Source organism: Diabrotica undecimpunctata, chromosome 6 (assembly GCF_040954645.1).
Source record: "Diabrotica undecimpunctata isolate CICGRU chromosome 6, icDiaUnde3, whole genome shotgun sequence".
In the NCBI taxonomy this organism is placed as follows: Eukaryota; Metazoa; Arthropoda; class Insecta; order Coleoptera; family Chrysomelidae; genus Diabrotica; species Diabrotica undecimpunctata.
In genome coordinates this window covers 33,060,031-33,086,715 of record NC_092808.1, presented here as the reverse complement: position 1 = coordinate 33,086,715, position 26,685 = coordinate 33,060,031, and the positions used below count along the sequence as shown (strand labels likewise).

The 26,685-nt window shown below is 33.0% G+C and overlaps 1 protein-coding gene across 2 annotated transcripts in view; it reads right to left on the bottom strand.

Moving 5' to 3' along the window:
* Positions 1 to 527: 527 nt before the first annotated feature.
* LOC140443365 (uncharacterized) overlaps positions 528 to 26,685 on the bottom strand; it is a 51,000-nt gene continuing 24,842 nt past the window's right edge. For both annotated transcript variants that reach the window (XM_072534590.1, XM_072534591.1), the window contains exons 6-8: positions 21,083 to 21,709; positions 20,482 to 20,859; positions 528 to 14,244 (exon numbers count right to left, since the gene is read on the bottom strand). In XM_072534590.1, coding sequence (XP_072390691.1) covers positions 14,138 to 14,244; positions 20,482 to 20,859; positions 21,083 to 21,709 — 1,112 coding nt within the window. In that variant the 3' untranslated portion in view covers positions 528 to 14,137. The remainder of the gene's footprint in view (positions 14,245 to 20,481; positions 20,860 to 21,082; positions 21,710 to 26,685) is intronic.

Here is a 26,685-nt window from a genome sequence, read left to right as displayed (position 1 = left end):
CTGAATCCTCGATTTCCATGTCTTTCAGCGACATTACCAAATTGTTCGTATGGACACCACAATCGCGAAATCACGCTCCAAGACGCATCAAAATGACGTGCAACATCAGCTTGTAAAAGTCCAGCCTTAATCATATTCACAGCACTTACCATTTAAACATGTGGTAAATACCGACATTCCATGACGGTGGTTGCGTTTAATAAACTTTTTTTAGTAAAATTTTAAAGTAAAGACAGACTAACTTTAAAATTTGAAGCACTTTTTATTTACAATTTGAAGCAATTAATCGTACGAATTTGATGCGCTGTCACTTTTGTCTTAATAAAACAGTGCAATTGACAGATTAGTTGTCATGGAGTACCTTTATTTGTAGAGAACAAGTTTTCACACCGAATGGTATGTATTAACAAAAAAGTGTTTAGGTTTTTATTGAAAAAAAGTAGAATAATAGTGGCGTTTCTTAAAAAGATTATGGTAAAATATAGACAAATTAAAATATGGATAATGCACAAAGTAAAACAAGCCAGTAGTGTTTTTAGATTTTATTCAAAAACCATTTATATTATAAATAATATTTCCAGAATCTAACGTTTCAGATCAAAATTTCACAAAGACTACACGACATTCATTCGACATGATCTTATTTCCTAACTTTCTCGTTTTTCTCTTTAAACACAACACGCACAAGAACTACTTCGTATTCAACATAAAAAAACAGACATTAGTTCGTGTCAACCACTTCTTTGTGTTAAGAAATATATATAATTTGGTCATTATAACTCTCATTTGTTATCATCTAGAAGTCTAGGTATCAAACAACAAGAATATTTTACAATTTACTTTGATATAACAGCTTTCAATGTACCAATATATTATGTAATTAATTTCATGGTTATACAGAAAAAAACTTTGATAATTGATAATGCTTAATTCAGAAAGATAATTAAATAACATGTTAAATATTATACGTAGATCATAGTACCATATTTTGCCATTAGACTGCATTGTTGTTCTGAAAAATTGTTGACATTCAAGGTCAACAACCAGAGCTTGTTTTTTTTTATCACGTTAGGGAATTATTTTTGTTCCTTACACTTATTTAGTAATTACTGCTTTTTTGTGTATTAAACAGCTTACTGATACTAAAAGTCAACTATTAAACAATTATTATGGGTAATACTTGATGTTCTAATAATTCTTAAAATTAAAAGAGGACTACTCAGTCAAAGCTACAAAATAACACCGGTGTAACTTCAAAATACATTGTTGCAATAATTTTATTAGATACATAAATGTATCCGTTTGACGAAAACGAAGGTAGGAGAGGTACATCAGAAAATTTCAGTAATTGGAAGATGCATCTGAAGAAAATAATAACATTTACGAGCATATAATACTTCTACAATTGTGATAAATAAAATAGTAACATTAAAATAAGTTTTTTGACTATACCGTACCACAATAACAGCTAAAATTAGAGATTTTCAGTACACGGTAGATTTTTTCTTTAAAAAGCATATCTTTTTTTGGTATAATTGGGCATATTTCACAAAAAACTGGTTTTCAAATTTTTCTTCACAGGTTACGCCCCCTAGCGGTTAACCCAGAAACTTGAAAGTTGTTTCCAACGATTTCTCTTGGCCACTTTTACTAAGGAATTTTTTCTCCTAAAGTTATAACATGAATAGTTTTTGATATATAGCCGAGAGATCGGCTTATTGGACCACCCGGTACATATATACGATCAAACACATGACAAAATGTATATCGGGCGGATATGTGCTAATATGACTGAAGTACTACAGAAAACAAACAGAAATCAATTCAGAATCATAGAGACTTAAAAGTCTAATTAAAATATTCACATCATAAAGAAGTCATTTATTCCACGACTTCAGAGATTATTTCACATAGAGATTGAGAGATCGAGAAATTGGACATAACGGAATTCGCAGTTATATTCGAATATATCGATTTTATGTATTGGTAACAGAGAACAGGGAACAACCAACCAATTTTATATTATTGCGAGTCACTCGCAATCTTGCTTTCGTAGATTATGAAAAGGCATTTGATAGTACCGAGATGTGGGCCATAGAACAAGCTATTAATAGTTGTAGATTAGATTCGAGATATAGGCAACTAATACATAGTACAACTAGATAAAAATACAAATCCCATCTCCATTAAGAGAGGAGTTCGACAAGGCGACGTAATAGCTCCAAAGCTGTTTAATATAGCCCTAGAAGACGTCTTCAAAACTACAAATTGGTCAACGTATGGCATCAAACTACCTCAGATTTGCTGAAGACTCAAAAAACATATGGAACCCATTCACTAGAGCTCTACAAGCTGGTATAGGGTTCCAGAATTCTGAGAATGGACACGGTTGAAATGGACTACCTAAGAAGAGCTTGCCGTATATCAAGAGTAGAACGTATACCTAATTCTGAAATTAGAAGAAAAACAGATAGAGTACATACAACTTCTGAAAGAATAGAAACTAGACAGTTAATATGGTATGGACACGTACAGAGGATGGACGACAACAGATGGCCAAAAAGAGCTATGGAATACAATCCAAGTAATAGAAGGAAACGAGGAAGACCAGCCAAGTCTTGGATACAAGGTGTTATGGAAACCATGAAAGACAGAGCCATTGATGAAGACACCTGGAGAGATAGAAAAAGATGGCGATCGAAATGCGGGAAGCGGCAGAAGCTGTAGGATCCCCGCTTATATATATAATTCTGGGAATGGGTATCATGAAGAATAAGAAAATTACAATTTCTCGGGACAAATCATCAGCATGCCTGGAAAACCTAAACCTGCGGCTACCAATTCCCGACAGACCGTAGATCAAAAGATGCTAAGAATCTTCGGGCCAGTCACGAGGAGGATAGCAATATGGAATGTAAGAACTTAAATAGACTAATATAACGAAACTGATGGATATTACTAGAAACGTAGACAAAACTTTGAACATGGAAGGAATATGTGGAACAACTCTTGCACGATCAAACTCAGACTAAAAATGAAGGAAGAAACTGACATCCGAGCAAAAATGACAAATGAAGTATTGCACTACAGAGCACAAATTAGGTTGATCATATAATCAGAAAATATCAAAAATAAGAGCGCTATAGCCGAGGTCCCTTACTCTTTAACTCATACTAGGAAGCAACTATGCAAAAGACACTGGACGAAATAACTGAAATCATGAAAAACGTAATTTTTACTAATGGCTTGAAATATGGGAACGATAACGTGTTAATAAAGGGAGAATACTAATGTTCTGCACATAATATTTCAAAAAATGTAGGTATACGACATGTTTATATTATAGCTTAGGTTAGGAGCAGCGGGTCAAGAGTCAAACGGCAATTCTAGCCGGGCGTTTTATCGATCAAAGATGCCAGCTACGAGAGGAGGGAAGCGTTTGAGATAGGTCTCGGATAGTAAAGATGTCTACTTTCTACTTTACGCTCTACTAAGAAGTCTACGTTCATTTTTAGGTTACAACAGAACACATTCACAGAAAGCGCCGAATTGACTGGAGCAGTGCTTCAAAGAAATCGTTGTGGATTTAACGAGAGTCAAGATTCATGTCGATGCATGCAGCGCTACTTGACGCTTCACTATATGCTTCTTCTTAGAGTGCCATCTCCATAGGAAAGTTTTTCGTTTTTTAACATTCTTATACATTATGTGCAGGTCAACTTAAAACCATGGCTGATTTGATGAAGCGTAGCTAGACTCTCCGCTCCAATATGTTTTTACCTTTAAATACAGACCTGGATAAAATCAAATTTCCTATCTTACCAAGAAACCAAATAACAATGTTCAACGTATTATTGTCAACCAAAATATCGAGCGTAGACACAAATATAAATAGTTTGAAATTTTAATAAATGAGAATACTTTTATATAAATATGTGTAAGACCGAATACTTATGTATTAGACCCGAGGTTGCAGATTTAAACTTAAGTATAGAAGAAGAGACTATTAAGAGTTTTAAGACTTTTAAGTATTTAGGGTCAATGATAAGCCGAGATGGTACTTGTATCAAAGATATAGAAATGAAAATAGCACGGGGAAAACAAGCCAAGAAAGCACTCCATTTAGTTGCCAAAAAAGTTGGAAAACTGAGCCCTGCAGTGGTACAGGCATGTACAAATAATGCCTATTTCAGCCACCCTGAGCACAGGTGGTGAAAAGAATATTAGACTGGGACCCGCCGCGAATAAGACGGAAAGGAAGACCTGCTACAAGAGCTACAAGGTGGAAAACATACATAGGAAATGCTATGATAGATAGAGACCTCAGGGAAGATAATAGAACTCATAATGGGAAAAACCGAAGAAGAATAATACTTTTCAATCAAGAACTAGGAGGACTAACCGAAATAACAACTAAACAATGCAATAAAAATACGAGAAATACAATACGATGACCACGTAATGAGAAGCAACAAAATAACAGCTCCTGCAAGAAGCAGCCATAATTAAACAGTATGAAACCAACAAATAGAAGAAATAACAAAGGTCACACTGTATAGGAGGATGTATAAGTTAATCACAACATGGGGTTAGTGTAGTGGTAATGATTAAAAGAAAAGTCAGATATTTAAACGTTATTCATCGGAAAAGACAAACAAAAGAGGAAACAACAACACATAAGAAACTTTTAACAATATATAAACAAAGATTACGATCTTAGATCATAAATACTGAAAAAATGCATACAATAAAGCTTCTACAAAATGAAAGATACTGTTTCGACACTAATTTTAAAATGACCTTTAATCATTCACATTGGTTAAACATTAAAATACAAGAAACGTAATTTTGGATTCCTATGTTAAAGATGTGCCTACACCAATTATATACAATAATTCTCGTATAATTAGTAATGCTGTTCGTGTAATCAAAATTTAAAAATTTCAAGCTGCTATATCTACAATTGAATCTCTTTCTGGCACCTGATCTGTAATAATATTAATAAAAGCAAAAACAGTTTTTATTGACGGATTGGATCTATTATCATAATATGTGTAACTTTACATCTCACCCTATAAGTATTTTAATGTACATATTAAAATGATTACTCATTGGGAAAAAATAATACTAGTGCGAAAAAATCAGAGAAGTTCTAGACATTACAAAATGCATATTTCGCCTTGTGTCCTTAAACTCAATAAACAAGTTTATTTTATTGACAATTTCACTGAATATTAAATGTTGTTCTGAAGCTATTTTCTTGTGGCATGTTAAAGTAATAATTACTATTGAATGTTGACTTAAAATATCTAATAATTTATAGCAACATAGCTTCTTGTTAACACAATTTTTATATAATCTGTTTACAAACAACCTTTATATTGACTATAATATCATAAATAAAATAAAATGGTTGAATTAACAACCGGCGTTATATAAATGTAAAATTCACCAAATACCCTAATTACGATTTTTACGATGGCTCGATACAAAACCATGTGATTTTTTTACATTATAAACCTAAACTTTATTGGTTGCTACGCTTGCTCACTGCGGACAACCAGCGCAACCGTGTTACGAAACCTGTTTACGACCGTAGAAATATAGTTTAACGAGTTTCAAAGTAGTAGCACGTCGGTTTTTGATTAGCCACGCCCAGGTGCCCCGAAATCGGCTACCACGGAGAATAACGTGACAATAATCCACGATCTCGTATTGGCAGAAAGCCGCTTGAAGGAGCGTCAGATAGCTGAGGCAGTAGGAATCTAAAAAGACCGAGTGTATCATATCCTGCATGGAATTTTGGACACGAAAAAGCTGTCGGGACCGCGTTTGCTCACTCCGGACAACAAGCGCCACCATGAGACCACCTCAGAATAGTGTTTGACCCTATTTAAGCGTCATCAGAAAGAGTTGGTGTGGAGAGCCAAAGAAAAAATGGCCACAGGTCTCTATGCCGAATTATTGAACCGATTCGACGCCGAATTGCAGAAAAAATGGTCCCATATGGCTAAGAAAAAAGCGCCCTTAAACCATGACAACGCATCTGCTCACACCTCCGTCGTCGCCACGACCAAATTGGTCGAATTGATCTACAAACTGATGCCCCATCCACCGCATTCTCCAAATTTTGTCCTGTGGGACTTTTTTTTTGTTTCTAAACTTAAAAAAGTCACTCGCCGGGCAGAAATTTGAGTCGAATGAGGTTATTGCCGTCACGGACGCCCACTTTGCAGACTTCAGGAAAACGTATTTTTCAGGCGGGTTAATGAAGTTGGAGCATTGCTGGGCCGAAACCAGTTAAATCGTCACTTTTCCAAAATGTTCGTTTTTCTTTTGTAGGCTAAGTACTTATTGGACTGCCCTTTGACTGTCAAAAATGAAAATGGAAAGTCAATTATAGCGTATAAGCATTTGAAAGGTATCCAGAGTTGAAAAGTCGACCACCCACCGGTTTATTAAGTGAAATAGAGAATGTAACCGTGAAGCAACTAAAACCATCTCCATTAAGGCTTAGAAAATCTATCAAAAGAAGTCCATTCCTTCTATTTTAATAATGAAATTTAGACTTAGAATAAAATTTTCGGTATAACGAAAGAAGATAATCCTGAAAAAGATTACATAGGCTTTGAGAAATTCTACGTGAAGTCAACTTTATGTAGGAACAACTTAAATAATCAAAGGCCTTAATTAATTGAAAAAGATGAAATTATGTTAGAGACGAAATTATTACAGAACTCATAAAAAACTAGTTGTTCTCCAGAAATAATAGAAAAATATAAGGCATGATTTAACAAGAAGATAAAATTGGTAACATAGTAGTTAGTTATTTAGGCAAAATACATAATTCAATAAGAGAAATACAAAATGCCATAAATACTATACACATAGTATTGTTTCCTAAGTCCATTGCATGCCATAAATCACATTTCTACGTCGTCACAGTATGGCCAACTGTTTAAGAAATTCCCTAATGATAATTTTAGCGTTATTTTGATTTATCTACTTTATATTCTCAACAAATTAATACCTAATATGTATCATTGAAAAAAGAGCAAGCCCATAATCCGTACATTTATGGAGTGTTTACAGAGTTGCCATATATATTTTTATTAATATCAAAAGATATACAAAAGCATTAGTTATTATTTGTTTAGTAGCAGTTTTTTTCCTATAATAAAATATTCATAATTTTTAGTGATATTGGACAAATGTTTGGTCATGCGAACATCCAAACATGCGAAATCCAAAGACGACTTACTTTAACGTGGGCAGCCTTTGGAAAACAGCGAGACACACTTAAAGCCAATATACCAATTAGCCTCAAAAGAAAAGTATTGCTACGACTTCGAAATTGAGAGTGGCACAGAGACGAATGGAACGGTCTATGCTGGGAGTGACGTTGCGGGACCGAATAAGAAATGAAGATCTGCGAAGAAGGAGGAGTACTGCTGATGTTGTGAAACACATAGCGGAACTGAAATGGATCTGGGCAGGCCATGTAGCGAGAATGCACGGCTCACGATAGACAAGCACAATTACAAATTGGAGGCCAAGCGCAGACAAACGTAGTAGAGGAAGACCACCTACACGTTAGGCTGGCGGCATCAGGCGTGTCACCAAAAATTGGCAATACAGAGCACAAAATCGTAACGAATGGAGGAGTTTAAGGGAGGTCTATGTCCAGCAGTGGACGTGATAAATGAAGGCTGGATGAAGATGAGTGATCAAATGACAAATATACCACATTTAGCAAGAAATTAAATATACTTTCGATACCTTTATTACTTCTGGCCAATTGTTTGAACACTTTCATGAAGAGTATCACTCAGTAGACACATGAAGTGACTTACATTTAATATCTTTGTTTAACGCATCAAAATACACAGATTCGCATCGAAATACTTAAATCAGAGAAACGATCGTTTTACCGGCATTCATTCAGTGGCGTACCTGAGAGGTATTAAAATTATCTGTTATTCAGAGACATACTTTGACTGTTTCATTGCCGCTTTAAAATCATATGTGATGAAACTTCACCATAATTGGTGTCCTGAAACACCCTTTCTACATTACGACCTATCAACACTTATGTATTTTGTGTAATGTGTGAGTTAAATAAGCTAAAGCTAGGTAGGTTGCCACTCTGTCCACTTGTTATTTAGTACATTTTTGAATATTATTCAGTATGAAGGTGCATATTCTGATCATTGATATGTCGAGATCTTACATAAATGAAAGTGTGAGTTGTTACAGCTGATTATACAGGGTAAAATCGAAGGACAATGGGGTCCTGGTAGACAACAAATATCCTAGCTGAAAAATATTAGAGACGCTTTTAAGAAAAGCAGAAGACAGAGATGAATTTGCAATGGTTATAGTGCATCTTCATTAATGGAGTCAGCACTAGAAGAAAACGAATTTAGATGTAGTAAAATACAAACGGGTAAGTTCTTGATTGCCGAGAGAGATTTCACGTTTAAGATTTATGTTGTAGAAAATTAGTCATTTGAAATTTCAATTATACAAAAATTTCGCCAGACATCTTAAAAATATTTATTCTATAGCAATATATAATTGTACACCAACCATTTATATATATTAGCTTCTAGCACAGAATAAATAACAATAAGAATGCCCACTCTCAGATGCCGCCTTTGAAGTGTGTCAGCACGCGATCGCCATATTTTAAACGGAAACATAGACTCGAATTGAGAAACTTCGACAAGCTACGACAGAACTGTAATTTAAATTTTTAGAGATTAATAATTTAATAAATTTGAAAGGATTTAATCTATTCTTCAACTAAAAGTACGAATAAAATAGTGCATATTATGCCTATGGTTGCCGTAAATAAATTAAACCGGGTTAATTTTTCTATGCACAACAGATAAAATGTCAGTAAACAGCACGGGTTCCGTTTAAAACATGGCTGATTCCGTCTGCGCGTACTTATCTTGACAAGCAGAGTGGTCATTCTGTTTGTTTATTATTCTGTGCTTCTAGATTTTCCACTCATCTTCATGTAAATATCATCATTGAGCCGGAAGTTTCTTCGTTATGGTATGTAAGAAAACTAGATTGAATTAGATTATTTCCTTTTTTTTAATTCCGTATAAAGGCAACTTTTTATATTAAAAAATTCCCTACTTAGAATGTCATTATTTGTAGGTATACTTACTATTATAGTTTGACAGGAATAATTTTTTTAGCAGTTTTCACGAAACAGCAAAAAAAAAACAAACTCGTGTCGAATAAAACAAAACTGCAACTTTTCGTGAACTATTTGAAGACTGGCGTGTTTTGCAACAATTGGAGTTTTGTTTTTCGGCGTTGAAACTAGAGTCTTAGTCGAAACGGTCATGTTGTGTTAGTTATTGTCGCCTTACTATCCTGAATACGAGTTTTGGCTCGGAGAATTTCTCTAAATCACTCACATGTTTTAGTGAAACTTAATAGATCATATCGGAAGGTAGCAAAGTTTACAAAAAGCATTAGACTACTGAAGAAATATGTACCGTAACAGATGCCTTCCGGGAACATAGAAACCTGTGGTACCCAACAATAAAAATAGTATTATAATAATGGATTTAATAATTTTGGATAATAATAATTAAGAGCAAAAATAAAAACAAAACTTCGCAATATCAATGTGAAAGAAGGAACTATAAAAAAAAAGAAATCTGGCGCAAGACAGAATTTTACACTCAAAGAGTTTGGCTATAATGCAATGAGTTTTATGCATTTTCTTCTATAAATATGTTGGTCGGTTATTGTAGAAAAAGCTGTGCTTTGACTTCCTCGTGACCAGTGGAAAAAAACCAAAAACAAAACTAATGAAAGATGACAAGTTTGAGAAAACCCTTGCAGAAAAAGAAGCACAGGTAAGTTTTAAACAAGCTATCCATAATTGTTTAGGAAATCATTGAGATGCAGAATACAAAGTAATCGTATCAACAATGGTAAGCATTGCTTGATATTACATTTTCTGTTTTCTCATTTAAATTATTTCCCAGAAAATGTAAGTGCATTTAGCGAAGAGATTGAAGAGCGATTTCGCCCAGACTTCAAGCAGAGAGAGCGTCATTTTCAAGGTCGTTGGGATGTACGAATGGTGGTAGAGTACTCCTGGTGACTTAAGAGAAATGACGTTTCAGTTAAACATAGACATAAGATACTCAAACGATCGTTTGAGTTAAAGCGAGATAGATTTTATATTAAAAAAAAATGAAACTTACATTTATATCCATTCTTATTATAAAAAGAATCGGTTAACTTTAACAAGTTCAAGCTGAATATATCCGGAAATGTCAACCATGGAACAAAATATTTCGGTTTGGCAGTGCTGGGATGTTTTTATAATGCATATGTTGTGTATGCTTCAAATATAAAGAGAGGAAGCTTCGAGATTAATTGCAAACATATGTTGCAATATGCAACTGGTGATTTGATGATTGCCAAATTTATCAGCTAATCTATCAAATGGCAGTTGCCAAACAAAAAATTCTAATAATTAACTGCAATTAATCTCCAAAGAAACAAATATTTACTCGTTCTTGTTTTATACAAATTAAAAATTGCAGATTTCTTAACATAATATAATCAAAATGCATTTTTCTACAGATTTCTCTCTTTATATTTGAAGCATACAGCATATACATTATAAAAACATGACAACACTGCCAAACCGAAATATTGTTTTCCATGGTTGACATTTGCGGCTATATTCAGCATGTACTTTCGTTAAGTTGACCAAAGAATCATATCTGATAAACAAACAAAAAAATGGAGTCAACACCGATAAGTCCTTGTTTCTTGACTCTGGAACTAAAAGACTTATACTTTAAGGTGTTATGCGTATTATTTTAGGATCTGGGTCTCAAGCTTGTCGGCCTGTGTTACTAATCTTCTTTTGTAACTCAAATTATGTGTCAGTGTCAATGGTAAATCGAAATGTGTAGGGATGTGCCGCGAACGGTACCGTCATTGTAACGTTGCCAATTCTAATAGCAGAGCTTGTAAAGAAGTGATGGCTTTGTAATATTTTTGAAAACATACAAAATGTCCATTAAAAATAACTTTATTTTTATTTTTACATGTGTCATGAAATATTCACAAAAATGAATAGTAAATGTTTACTACACGAATAATGTAATCAATCAATACTATATTAAATCTTAGTTTTCTTCAATTCTAAAATTTAAAGAATGTTTTATTCAATACGAAACAAATATTTTCCATACTTTATTAGATAAACTGACATTCTTATATAACTACCATCAATTTTGACATAAAATACTAAAGTCATATGTCAATTAGCTAACTTGGATTCCAAAGTGCATTATGAAGTCATTGGAATCTACAATAAAATAGTTTCAATGAAATTGTCAATCGGTTATGAATAAATATACACTAAAATAATAAAGACATACTCTTTGCATTTCAAAATTAATGTGTTTTGGTTCGCTTGTAACTTTCTAAAAACACGAAAAATAACCAACAAAAAATATACCTGCTTATAGGCGTACTGTTTAATATCTGTTTCTTGTATCAGTTTCAGCACTGCAACAAATTGGTAAATTATAGTTACTCCAACAATTAAAATTGACAAATATGAAAGTTTTATTCCAAATTTCATAAACCATTTGCTTCCGAGTTTATTTGTTACTAAAAATTGAAATATTACTTACATGGGACCTAAAACAGTATTTATTATTCGTTCATTCGGTGTGAGTAAACATTAGCCAAACACGATGTTTGTTAGGTTTCTTAAAAATATGGGTATTTAAATATTTCATACACTACTGTTTCTTTTCAAAGTTTGTTTAATCAGTACTAGGACTGAGTTGCTCATTTAATTGTTCAGATTTATAAATAATCACCACATTTTTGTTAATTTGTGTATTATTAAACACATTTGGACCAAGTAATTAAAAAAACCTTTTTTGTCAAAAAAATAAATAATTTTAATAGAACAGAAATATGTTATACATTTGTTGTCATTCTTTTTTACAATCATCTACAATTTAAGGAAAGTTACTTCTCGAAAAAAAGTTCCGATAAATAGAGTAGCATTTAGTGATAACATCCTTCATAAAAGTAGGTGTTAATAAGTTTAATATGAATGGGAGCTTTAAAGTAGGTGTAAATGTGCATGATGACCCTCCACCTTCAGTTTACAAGATAGGAAATTTATGATGGATATTAAATGTAGTTGTGAATGTGTATAAGATGATCCACGTGAAGGAAATTATTGACAAAAATTTAAGGATATAAGTTAGAATTTCATAGGAAAAGTGATTGGTACATTTTAATTAAGGAAAACAAAAAGTCTATTCATGTTGATACGTTACAATTGATTCAATACTATATGCTCGAAACGAAATAGCGGTCTAGAAAGTAGATAAGCATTGATTCTTCATTATAAAAAAGGCGTTGACGGTGCCAAAGTTCAAGGTATCAGTGATGTGGACGCATACATTCGTAAAAACTGAGACGACTTAAGAAGAAGAAAAATATTTTGCATTAGAACAGTGCACCTTTACACAAAAGTGTTTTGGTAAAGAGGAAATTGAGGGATCTGTACTATGAAGCCCTAGAATATCCATCCTATTTCCCAGATTTGAAACTTTCTGAGTTTTTTCTATTCTTAAAACTGAATACTTCCTTCATTCAATCAAGAAGCGAATCCGACTGTAGATAAGTACTTGACAGCACTTCCTTAGGAACATATAGAGGGTAACGGCATTGGAACACTGCTCGATGAAATGTGTAAAAGTAAATAAGTATATAGATAGATATATACATGTCAACAGAGCAGTGATAACTCAAATAAAAACAAAAGTTCATTCTGTTGTTATAGAACTCCCAGAAACCAGGTCTGTATTACCCTTTACCAAAAGTCACATCCTTGAAAAACACTCATGCCTCTACTGTAGAGAATTGACGAAGTTGTATAAATTCGAGAAATTAGATTTATAAGACAACCAGAAATTATAAATACACACGAAGAAAAAAAAAATAAAACAAACAGAAATTTCAACTTTTCGCCAAATTAAACTTTCGTTCATTGTGTATAATGTTCATTAATGATCGTGTTATAACACAAATGAAAAATAAATTGGCGTTAGTGCTATTGAAGTATTAGAACGTTTTATAGATGACTTCTGTAGTACATTTAGTGACCTGGAGAATTCAATAGTGGAAAAAGTAAATAAAGTGGATAAAATGCTTACTACAAAACTATAATTAAAAGAATTGAGACGGAGCAAGTAGCATTAATCTATCTATTTTCCAGGGAAAAGATACTTCATACTAAATAAATAATAAAAATTAAATACATTACTAAATATATAAGTACGAGACATCACAGCAAGTTATAAATGCATTAAATGAGTTATTTCAAATATGGAAATATAGGAAACTCAAAAGCAGATCTAAACGATGTTAAATGACTGATCTCCTAAATTTCATGATTATCCTGTTAGTCGCTTCTTAAATATTCCAAGTATTCCATACACCGATGAAAATGAAGAACCAAACGCAAGTTGAGTGTATTAACGTAAAGTAATAAAAGCAATTAAAAGGTGTTGTAGGAAAAGTCCTTCCACCTTTTTAAACATAGTAAGTATGTTCAATTGTCAAATTGTAAATAGACGTTTTATTATACATAAATGGTTTAAAAACTCTGAAAAAACTCTCATATTCTTTTAACACTAATCTATTACACTCTCCTTATTAAACAATATTCCTAAAATTCTTTCATAATAGAGAAATCTACTGTACACAAAACAAAATGTAAAATAGACTCCCTTCCGTGTAATGGCCATTATATAAGTATATGTAACTATAAACATTGCAACATTTTGAAAAATGGACCCTCTTACACATGTCATAATGAAAATTTGAACTATATTTTTTAGGAAGATCATAAGGCCTTTTCTTGAAATACTAATTTTTCTTTCAATACTCTGTAGTACTTGGATCCATTATTCAAATATTTTTTGAAACACATATCATAACTTTTTGAAAAACCTCATGATATGCATCTACTTGTTATATGGTTAAGTAATCCATAAAAAATGTAATTTCAAAAAAAAATAAAAAATATACACATCATCTGAAAAGAAAAATTAATTTACTTTCTGGTTGACCTCTTAGTTTTTCGTGGTGGTGGCTTAGAACTTGCTGGTGCTGGTTTTGTGGCTTTTGAAGTAGAAGGAGTAGGTTTTGGGGATTTTGCACCTGTAAAATCAATTTTACCTTATGAACAATATAAAAAAACTATAAATATTTAGTATTAAATTATTAACTCATTTAATTCAAGTTTATTAGAAGTGTTTATATACATATAAATGAATTGTACCATTACCATACTTCAATTTTTATTCAACATTCTCTATGTCTAAATTTATTAGTTTTTGTTTATCTAAGTTAATAACCAGTGCGGTTAAACCGATCCTTCAACCTCTCAAAACTTGCTGTTGTAGGTTGTGGCTTCTCAGGGCCTACCTCTATAGGATCGGAAAGGCCGATACATATGAATGCCTATACTGTGGATACTCGGACACTGTGACACATACGATGTTAGATTGCAGCAGATGGATAGTGGAAAGGAACAGAATGGAGAGAGAGACAGGTGTGAATTTTGTTACAGTGAGAGAAATGATTGAGAGAATGATCGCTACCTGGAATGAGACAGGGAACCTCCTTGCTGATGAATAGAGTGTGGATGTGTATTAATGGAGAATGAATGAATAAAGGTAGTGATTCGGAAGTGATGCCGGCCTTACAGCGGCCATTCCGCTTCCGGATCGCTGGATGACAGAGGAGGGTCTGGTTTAGCAGGTAGGCGTTCGGCGTAGATTCGGCGACGAGAGGGCATTTTAAAGTACCTCGGGAACTATCGCCGGGAGTACGAAGAACGAATCCTGCACTAAAGTTAGTCAGGCGGAAGGTTGTAGCTTCTCAGGAAACCGTTCACGATCAATTCTTATCGATAATAACGCATTTTTATTGCATTCCCCCAATATCCATTTAGTAAGTTTATACACAAAAAAATATGGTGAACTGTCAGTTTTAGACAATTCAGTCATGGTTTACTTAAAATGTGTAAAAATTTAGACACCTTAATAATTTACTTTGAAAAATGAACATAATATCTCAAAAACCAATAAATTTAACATAAAAATTGAAGTATGGTAAATGGTACCTTTTGATAGTGACATAAAATACAGAGTGTGCTATTTAAAATTACTGAGAAAATAATGTACTTGCGTTTTGACTCATCCTGTATTCGATATAAAGAAATTTAGCAATATCAATCATTTTTGAAAATTTTGACAATCAATAAAAAAATATGGCAGCAATATGGAGCTTCTTTTTAATTATACAGGGAGTTCAAATTGCTACGATTTTCATAGCAAATTGGTTATAACTAATTACTCCTGACATCAGAGACGAAAATGCCACTGAACCTCTAAAAATCATACAAACAATGTTAATTTTAGGACGCTAAAAAAGTTTACCAAAAAAATCGGTTTACCAAGAATCTGTACGCCATAGAAAAAAAAAATGTTTCAAATAAAAAATGTAGCTGAGGTGATTTTAAACAACACTGTTTATTAGCATTTTTTGAGTAGAATAAACCGTTCTCTCAGAAACAACGCTTGAAGCGATCGGCGATTTTGAATGTCAGTTACGCACTCGAAATCAATGCTCAATAAAATTTGTATCAGTTCGACGGTAAAAATTCAATATCTTTTGATTCGAGTGTCCTATCGGCAAAAATTAAGTGTTTTAAAGTTAAAAAGTGCAGCTGTCGTATGCAATTTTTGTATTTTGCTGCAAATGAACTCTGTTTTTATAAATATGTTAAATAAATAAACGTGGACCGATTTTTGCCATTTTTTATGATTCTCATGAGATCAATACAATGGAGTTTCCATAACTAGAACCAATCTTGAAAACCTATAGCATGAAATATTAGTTTTGAGTTTTGGCAACAAATGTGAGGCATTTTAAATATGCTTAAAAAACGTTGAATACAAACTTTCAAATTACAAACGATCTAAAAAGTTTATAACTGCTCTTTTTTTTAAGAAAATTCATAATGTCGTGGATCTGACGTAATCATTTAGTGACGTCGATCTACGAACGAACGAAACAATGATATCAGGCATATGCTAAAAACATGCAGCTCTCTTCAGTGCGTTATCATAGCGAGACAGAGAGTTTTTGCGTTAGTGAAATAGCTTTAATATTTTTATTTTTATGAACAATCGTTTTTAATATTGTATAGTAAGGTACTATTTATGTTCAGCGCGTTTCAAGTCGTTTTTTACATTTTACAGTGAGATCCTAAAAATATAAGTTAAATTATGTTTATTTTAATATTTTTTTGCAAATAACTTACATGTTTTGTACGCTTATGACAAATTTATGAATTAAAAAAATTCACTTTTAAAAGTTTGTAACCTTGTTCTATCAGTTTCTGATACATTCTTTTTAGTTGTTTTGAGGCCCTTATTACAATCTAAAATGGATTTATACAAAACTGTTTAAATAAATTAGGACCACTTTTTGTATGGGCGACCTCTTGAACATTATTCTGCGGTATTTTATGAAAGTGATTATGCAAAAAATCTCATGGGAATATTTTTCCCAAGTAATTCGAGGATTTCGTCTCGTATAAACATATTTTGCTGAATTTAAAACCAAAATTCTATTATTTTTCTATCATACATTGATTTGTTATTTATTTATTTGTCCTCTAGATTTTTTTCAGTGCCTAAAAGGTTTATTTATAAGCCAAATTAGTGCAATGTAAATATTTTACATTTTTACACAGCAATTCTTATTGGCTGTGAAGACCGGAAGTCGTCAATTTTTACTACATCTTTCAATGTGAGATAAAATAAAAATATTTCAAAGTGAGATATCATTAGCACGTGCAAATCCTACCCTGTCTCCTAATTTCCTATGAAATTAAAATGGTGCATGTTTTTAGGTTCAATTTATTTTTTTTTTTGACATGCGTATTTACGAGATTCACGAGGTTTTGAAACATTTCTAAACTAGTGCGTTTTCAAAAGTACTTAACGTCTGCTATAAGTTACACCCAAAACCGTCTTCTTGGGGGCACTTTCCATGACGTGCGATTATTTGTAATGAAAAGTTGAAATTTTGAGTTTTTAGTCATATTTCAAATGCTCATATTTGTTGCCAAAAATCAAAATAGAATTTTCAAGTTATAGGTTTTAAAGACTGGTATCCAACAATTTAAATTTCACTACGACCGGTCAATGAAAATAATAAATTTGATTGTTCTCACGAGAATCGTAAAAAATGGCAAAAATCGCCAAAATTATTTATTGAACAGCTTTATGGAAACTGACTTCATTTGCGTCAAAATACAAAAATTGCATACGAAAGCTGCATTCTTCACCTTTAAAACGCATTTTGATTTTTGTCGATAGGGCACTCTGATCAAAAGATATCAATTTTTTACCGTTGAGTTGATACAAATTTTATTTTTAACATTGATTTCGCGCGCGGAACTGACATTCAAAATCGCCGGTTGCTACAAGCGTTGTTTCTGAGAGAAAGGTTCATTCTACGCCAAAGTGCTAATAAACATGTTTGTTTAAAATTATCTCAGCTACATTTTTTTTTACATTATGTTCTACGGCGTACAGATTCTTGGTAAATCGATTTTTTTGCGTTGTTATCCCCCTACTAAGGTGGGTTTAGAGGGAAGCGCGGGGGCAAAAGTAGTAAACTTTTTTGCATCTTTTTTGGGGTCCCAAAATTGATATTCTCGACGAAACTCAGCTTGTTCGTATAATTTTTAGGGGTCAAATCTCTGACGACTGGGCTAAATGTAGATTTCGAATATAAAATAAAATATAGGGTGTTTTTTAAAAAGACAAGTTTGGTCTGCCACTATATTATCGAACACCCTGTAACATTTTAACTAATTTTGACAAAAATTTTTTTCAAAAATTAATAGAAATTTTTTCAAGATAGTCAAAAATGTAATTTTAATTACAATCAATTGGCTAATCCCATATAAACAATATTTAATAAATGATAAAATAGATAATGCATATAACTTATTTACTTAATGAGAACGACTCATTTTGCTTGCGGTGTTTAACCCTTTCACTAAACATAACACCGCCATTCAGCGTGAGGATTCCGTTCAATTTACTTAACCAGTAACCAGTATTCAGTAGGGTAGGTAGAGTGCTTTAAGAGTGCGCGGCCAATAAGAGTGCGCACTCGTCGATTTTCGGAGTGCGTCGTGTCGTCGACAGGAACAAAGTTTTAGTTCGTACCGATTAAGCGAAGTGTTTGTATGTGTCTTGAGCATTTTAGGCAAATAAACACCGATAATAACGTTAGTAGGTGACTTAATTAGTTTTATCTATTTTCTTATTATATTTTGAAATTTTTTATATTGTACACAACTGTAGTTTGTAAGAATTTTGCGGTAATATTTTACCATACTTGCAATAAACTTTGAATAATCGTATGTATCATACCGTTGTTTACAATTTTACACCAAGAATGAAGACAAAACTTTTGGATGGAGCTACACCATCATCAGTTGGAATGGTATCCGACAGTAGTTTCATCAATCAGGACCTGTTTGCTGAATATGCTACACATTTTAGAGATCACGCTAAGCCGACAAAGGAACAACCAGTCCTATTGATAATGGATAATCACACTTCCGATTGTTCCATTGCAGCAATTGATTTTTTCGACAATATAACATTATCGCATTAACACTTCCGCCTCATAGTAGTCACCATATGCAGCCACTTGACAGAGGTTTTTTTAGCCCGCTAAAAAAGTTTTATTCCAACGAATGTGAAAAATGGCTGACGAACCATCCAGGGCGGGTAATTACGGTTTACCAAATTGCTTCAATATTTGCTCCTGCATACTTTAAAGCTGCTACTATAACCAATGCAATTGAAGGTTTTAAAGTGACGGGGATATGTCCCTTTAATAATGACATATTTACTGACGCTGAATTCATGACCACTTTTGTCACAGAACGAGAAGAACCTGCTACAGCTGCAGTAACTACAGAACTAGAAGCGTTTAACGTACAATCAGGAATCGCTAAAAACTCTACGTCTGAAATCGATATTCAACCACATCAAATGTCTGAATCAGTCTCTGAAAATACTCCCAATGTTCTTGACAGTCCAACTATTGTTCTTGAGAATTCCACTACTAAGGAAAATATTCATGTTAATGAAAGAGATGCCATAATCAGCGAAATACCTACATCTGAACCCGATTGTACGAGAAAGATTTTACAGATCAAAAACAATACCCCTCAGCTTACAGATCTGGTTTCCAACAAATCTGCAATAACTTTGGAAGAAAAAGTTGATATAGCTCCTGAAACAAAAACATTTGATTTATCAAACACTCCTGGAACATCATCAAGTTATATTAAATTAACAACCATTTCTCCGTTACCTAAATCAATTGTGGTTAGATCCAGAAATCGCAGAAACAAAAAGTCGGAAATTATCACCAGCTCTCCATATAAGGACCAACTAATTGAAGAAAATGAGAAAAAAAGCCGCAATACAAACTCAAACTGGATGTTGGCGATAACCTACCACCACCGCAAGCGCTTCTGGGAAGGAGTTTAAAAAGGAAATCAGATGTGAACCTCAGACCGGCAGGGAAGATACAAAAAAAATGAAAAAGCTGTTTTCACAAAGCCAAAAACAACGCCCCATAAGAAAATTTGAAGCTGTGCAGGTTGCAACGAAACATTTAAAGAACCTATCAGGAACCTATCAGAACCTAAGTGCATATCATGTGCTGAATGGTGGCATGAAAAGTGCAGTACCTACGTAGGTTTTGGATCTTATAAATCTGATCTATGTTCATAAAATTACGTGCGCAATCTTACAATCCTAAATGCGTACTTTTAAAAAGCGGGTTCATCAGAGTGCGCAAAAGCACTTTTTTAGTTTCACTTTTTGTATTATAGTAATAATGTTTAGTTCGCAAATTATAATTGATTTTGTTGTTTATGTATCAACAGGCTTAAATAAAAATAAATATACTTTCAACGCAATTGGTTTGGATTTTACACTTGATTAAACCTTAAGTGCGCATTCTTGAAGCACTCTACCCTATGTATTGAGTGTGAATGCACCGAAGCAGCGAATGGGTTAAGAGGTTCAGAGATTTACGCGACAAGAGTCATGAGTAGGTTCATTATTGTTCCCACTTGTGTAATGAGATTTCTCATCATAATTTTTAGTTCACAGAAATCGTTAGGTTGACCGGAATTGTTTTGGTGGGACATAGTGTTACCTTGTTGATTATGCCGATGACCTGCCCGGTAAATGTGATTCCCTGTGTTGTTGCCCCGTTTTCTTTTGGTTAATGAAGATTAAAGTTGGGGTAATTTAATTTTACGAAATAAAGTTGTCGACTTACTTTTAGGGGTACTTTGAGGCTGAGGTTTCGGGCTACTGGAAGAAACAGCGGACTTCCTTCCAATTTTGGCTAATACCTTGGCCTTTTTCTGATCCACAACAGGGCTGGTTTTTGGTTCACTTTTTCTCTTCCCCCTAGCTGACCTGCTCGATGCCGGCGTATTTTTGGGTTCAGGGATCTTTTTAGCAGGTGTCTGTTTCTTTGCCGGCGTGGTGGTTCTCGACGGTTTCGGTTCGACTTTTCGAACTTTCGGTGTTTCTGGAGCTTTCTTGGTTGGAGTTTCTTTTTTAGGCGACTCTGATCTTGGTGGAGCTTTGCGTTTTACAGGCGACTTCTTTTTCACTAATTGTTCTTCATCTTTATATAAAGATAAGTCCACTGAAACAAGTGACATAGAAGTAAGCAATAACAACTACATATTTGTCATTTTTATTTTCTAATATAATATAAAACTACAATAAAAATCCACATCCTATCAGCCTATTCTCAATAAATATATATATATATATATATATATATATATATATATATATATATATATATATATATATATATATATACATACAAGCGGAAAATATTTATAAACGAAGATATTACTTACGACCATCGGGATGTTCCTCAGATACAGAAGGTTGAGAAATTTCCCCCTTTTCAACAGCCAAACATCTTTTCAAAATGCTGTCGGTCCTCTCCTTTTCCTTCGGTTTTAATTTATATCTTCCCTTACCGACTTTCGTCAAATCTAAACTAGTTAAAATGCAGTCGAAATCTGTCAAATCATAAAAGTCAGGAGTATATATCTCCCCACTTTTATCATTTTTGTCTTGAGATAGCCAACGAATTTTTATCTTCGACGAAGATTTGTATACGTTTTGTATTGCCTGGCACAAATAGAAACCCCCCTCTGAGTTTCTAACAGCAAGAAATTCATTTTTATAGAAATAAATAAGTTTATCGTCATTATTTTTACTTCGAGGTGTGGACGAGCTAATTTTTGTTATAATTTCAATTTCAGGTAAGGGGCTTTGGTAGTGCTGCGTCATCATTCTTTGTCTTTTTGTTTTTCCAGTGGCAGGTGATTTTTGTGGAGTTTTCGTTTCTATTTTGGCTTCTTGTTTAACAGCCTTTGTTTTTCTTGCCGGTGTTTTTGGTGGAGTCTTAGCAAGTGGATCTTCATCTTTTTGGACATTTTCAGCTTCCGTTGCCTCTTCATTCAACTGATCTTCACCTACAAAAGAGAGAATAATTTAATGTGGAGTACAAAGTCTATTCACAACATCTTTAAAAAATGTTGGTAAAACATCAAGAGTACAAAGAATCTGGTTATGGCAATTTATGACTGGATAACATCACGGGCATAGCGTGAGAAAGTAAGCAACAGATACAATAAAAACTGTCAAAAAATAATACATAGGATACAAAGGATTAAAATTAAAGCACGTGGTGTTCGTGTGTATTAAGGTATAAAAAAAGTGCTTATTACAAGCTTAAATTTTTATTTTAAGAAGATCTTTTCGGAATTAAATCATTCCATCATCAGTTAACTAAAAGAGAGAGTAAAAATACCAATATTAAAAAACACAAGTTAAAATTTAAATATATAGAAATAACACGTTGGTTTTTTACTACTTACATAAAAAGTTGTTAAAAAAACATTGTATGGCCACTTAAAAAAAACTTTCGAAGGACATCCGTATTAAAATATAATCCTCATGTTATTTATCAAGGTAAATGCAATAGACTTAACTTATTGATTATTAAAAACTGAAAATGGGGGCATCTTAAATGACCCCCTGTAGCTGGTGAGGATAAACAACCTGATGGCTTGGCCATGGGAAGTTGTCTTTCCCCCTTTTTAGCTGACCTCTTCATGAATCATCTAGAATCCACTCAAATCATGACTAACAATACAATTCTACACTGGTTCCGTTACGTTGATGATTGCTTAGTGTTCATTAGAGGTAACTCAAATACAGCTTTTTCCTTACTAAACACTATCAATAATATTCACCCCAATATCAAATTCACTATGGAATTAGAATCCAACTTCTCCATCAATTTTTTGGACCTTTCCATCAATAGAATTAATAATGTCTTTGATTATAGCATCTACAGAAAACCCACACAAACAGATCATGTCATACATTTCAATTCTAACCATCCCATTTCACACAAACTATCTGCATTCAACAGTTTCATTCATCGTTTAGAAACCATTCCATTATCCAACACTAACTACAACCAAGAACTAAACATAATCAAACAGATGGCTTTCAATAATGGCTACAACCCAGATATCATCCATAAACTCATTTATAAAAAGAAACGTAAATTGCTTCAACAATCAGCTTACCATAACATTACTTCAGATTCCCCATCTTACTTCTCATTACCATTTCACTGTCCAACACTCTCCGAATCAATCAAAAACACTATCCTGAATTCTGTTGAAAATATTAAGATTTCCTTTAAAGTTAACAATAAATTGAGTAGATCATTATGCAATAGTAAGGACTCTATTGACTTCAGCAAACGCAGTGGGGTTTATAAACTTCAATGTTCTGACTGTGATGCCACTTATATTGGTAGAACTTGTAGATCTCTAGTTACCAGGGCCATAGAACATTCTAAGTTAGAGAACACTTCTTCTTTTTCCCATCATCTCAAATATCATAATCACACAATCAAGGTACCAGATGATATTTCTCTTCTTCATAACATCCCAGGTAGAGATTATCTCAAACTTGACCTTTTTGAGGATTTGGAAATAGTCAAGGAAAAGAAAAACAGTCCCAATTGTGTTAATCGTCACACCAGCATCAACAGAGACTTTGTTCCACTTCATCGACAATTATTTTCCTGATCTAACTTTCTTTCTGTTAACTACACATCCAGTTTTACTTACTTCTACATTTCTTTCTATTTTCCCATAGCTTAATATCACCTTATATAATCCGCCATACTTAACTCTATTCTTGTCACCATTAATACACTAACATCCCTTTTCCAATATTCCATTTCCCATCCTCTCCAATAACTACCATCTGACTAATCACACAGGTTCTCTTATAAATACTCACGCTACATCTATCAATCTCTTATCACAATCAGTTTCAGTATCCCCAGCTTACATCTTTACATTATTTCCTTTTCTTTCTTTTTCTTTTATTTCTTTTTCCTCGATTCATCTTCCACAAATTTCAAACCAACTTTTTCTCTATACCTACTTCATACAAGGAAACAATTAGGTAATAACATTCTTTTTACCGCCTTTAAAATGATTTATTAATTTCAACAACCTAACTTAAATTTTGCCTTACCCTGGTATACCAAATTTATTTTACATCGCAGTCACTCATTGTTTTACATTCTACCACCTTAAGCACAATGACTTTTGCTCCTACTACATCATTCCACCTGACATTGATGGGTACTAACTGATTTTTCATACCATCCTTATATCAGTTAGCCCAAGACTCCAGAACAGATCAGAGGTAATGTAAGTCGAAAAAACCTCACCAGCTACAGGGGGTCATTTAAGATGCCCCCATTTTCAGTTTTTAATAATCAATAAGTTAAGTCTATTGCATTTACCTTGATAAATAACATGAGGATTATATTTTAATACGGATGTCCTTCGAAAGTTTTTTTAAGTGGCCATACAATGTTTTTTTAACAACTTTTTATGTAAGTAGTAAAAAACCAACGTGTTATTTCTATATATTTAAATTTTAACTTGTGAATTTTAATATTGGTATTTTTACTCTCCCTTTTAGTTAACTGATGATGGAATGATTTAATTCCGAAAAGATCTTCTTAAAATAAAAATTTAAGCTTGTAATAAGCACTTTTTTTATACCTTAATACACACGAACACCACGTGCTTTGTATTCAACAGGTATACTAGCCACTCCTGGATATCTCCACTTCATGGTTTGTTCCAGTTTCACTTTTAATGATTAAAATTAAACTATTTAACTTTAAATCGACATTTAACCTCAATACCTTAAACTATGGGAAACATGTACAACCCTTAGAAAATAGTAACTGAAATTGTATCACTCAGTAAGAGGAAGAAAAGAAGATATCACAAGATATTACAATCAACACATTAAAAATAAAGAAAGGCGTCGAAGTTTTATGAAGGACCAAAATCTTTTAAAAGAAGGATCTGTGCTGTGTGCTAGCTTTGATCTGGATAAAGTAGTGAATACTCCTTACGGAGAAAGTGTAAATTTATTTTACTGTAGAAAGTATGCATTCTATAATTAAACATTTTATAGGAGCGGTTCTGCAACGAAATGTGTATAATAATTTACATGCAGTTAAAAAAAAAGATATTTAAGCCTCACATGAAACAATTTATCTATATTGTGACAGCTGTTCCGGACAGAATCGGAAAAAATCAATGGACCTACTTTATCGAAAGAAGTGAAACTATAAAGACACACATTTCTGTTACCAGGACATACAATGATGCCCGTGAACACCTTGCTCAGCAGCATTAAACTTATCAGTAGTCCCAAAATTGTGTGGTCTCTAAAAGAGTGGCCAAAAATTATATGCAATTCAAGAACTAATCCCCTTAACTATGCTACTCAGTCATTAGATTTTTCTAATTTTTTAAATTGCAAAGATTTCATTAATACAAAACACATTCAAAATCAACATTAGTAAACTTCGCTTAGCCTTGTTTAATAAAGACAACCCACGAAGCTTCATTTTAAAGTATTGTATTTTGCATGCAGTCCATTTAAGACGACAAAGGGACTACTACAGGGTTGCTCCACATCCCCCACCCTGTTCAAAATATTCCTGGAAAAAACCCTGAAACCATGGAAAAGAAAGTGCGAAGGAATGGGTATACCAGTAAGGAACGAATATCTATATACGCTAAGTTTTGTCGACGACCAAATAGTGATCGCACAAGACGAGGATGACCTCAGTTTTATGATGAGAAAACTGGAGCAGGAATATACAAAGAATGGGATGGAAATAAACCTAAAGAAAACTGAATACCTAACAACGGAGAATACAGAAATAAAACAGCTGGAAATAGACGAAGGTAAACAAATCAAAGGAACAGACAAGTATAAGTATTTAGGTTTCATAATATCAAACAAAGGAACAACGGAGGAAGATATAAAAAATAGACTAGGACAAACAAGAGACTGCATACGAAAATTGAACCCGGTACTATGGGATAAGAACATCAGCATGAAAACAAAGAAAAAAATATATAATACCATGACAAGAAGTATCCTCATTTATGGGTGTGAAAATTGGACAATAAATAAGAAAACCAAAAACAAAATAAGAGCAACAGAGATGGAATTTCTAAGGAGAAGCTGCAGAGTAACAAGAAGAGATAGGATAAATAACATGGAGATTAAGAGGAGAATGGGCATGAACTCCGACATAATAGACTACATCGAACAGAAGAGGTTAACCTGGTACGGACATGTCAGAAGAGCAGACCAAAATCGGTGGATAAATAGAATAACAGAGTGGAGCCCGATAGGAAGAAGAAAGAGAGGCAGACCCCGAAGATCTTTCAGAGATGAGGTGGACGAAGCAATGAGTAGAAGAAACCTACAGGAAGGGGACTGGCTAAACAGGAAAAATTGGAGAAAACGGTTGAGTGAAGGAATACAGTGAAAACTGTGGAAATCCTTGTATATATATATATATATATATATATATATATATATATATATATATATATATATATATATATATATATATATATATATATATATAAGAAAAAAGAAGTACTTGTGACTCGTTTGGAACAAATATATAACTGTTTTGGATGGGTTGGAGTCAATAATAGGGCTATTGGTTAACTATTTTTTTAATCTCGAGCTTTCAATTGTGTTTACAATTATTATCAAGAGCTAAAAAAGACAAAATACTTACAAGGTTGAACTAAAAAGAAAAAACAATTTTTGTTAACTTACCAAATAAAAATTAGTTTGGTAAGTAAAAAATCACTGCTTACATGTTCAAAATATTTTATATAAAAATGTTTTGATCTAACAAATGTTTCTCCGAAAATTTCTATAATTTTGAAAACATTTTTTTAATATAAAAATAATTGAATTTATAAATAAGTTCAAATAGCAACCAATTACAAATAGCCTCAATGTCATAAATGCCAACATAAAATTTTTATTTTTGACAATTATATTGCCAAAAGTAAAA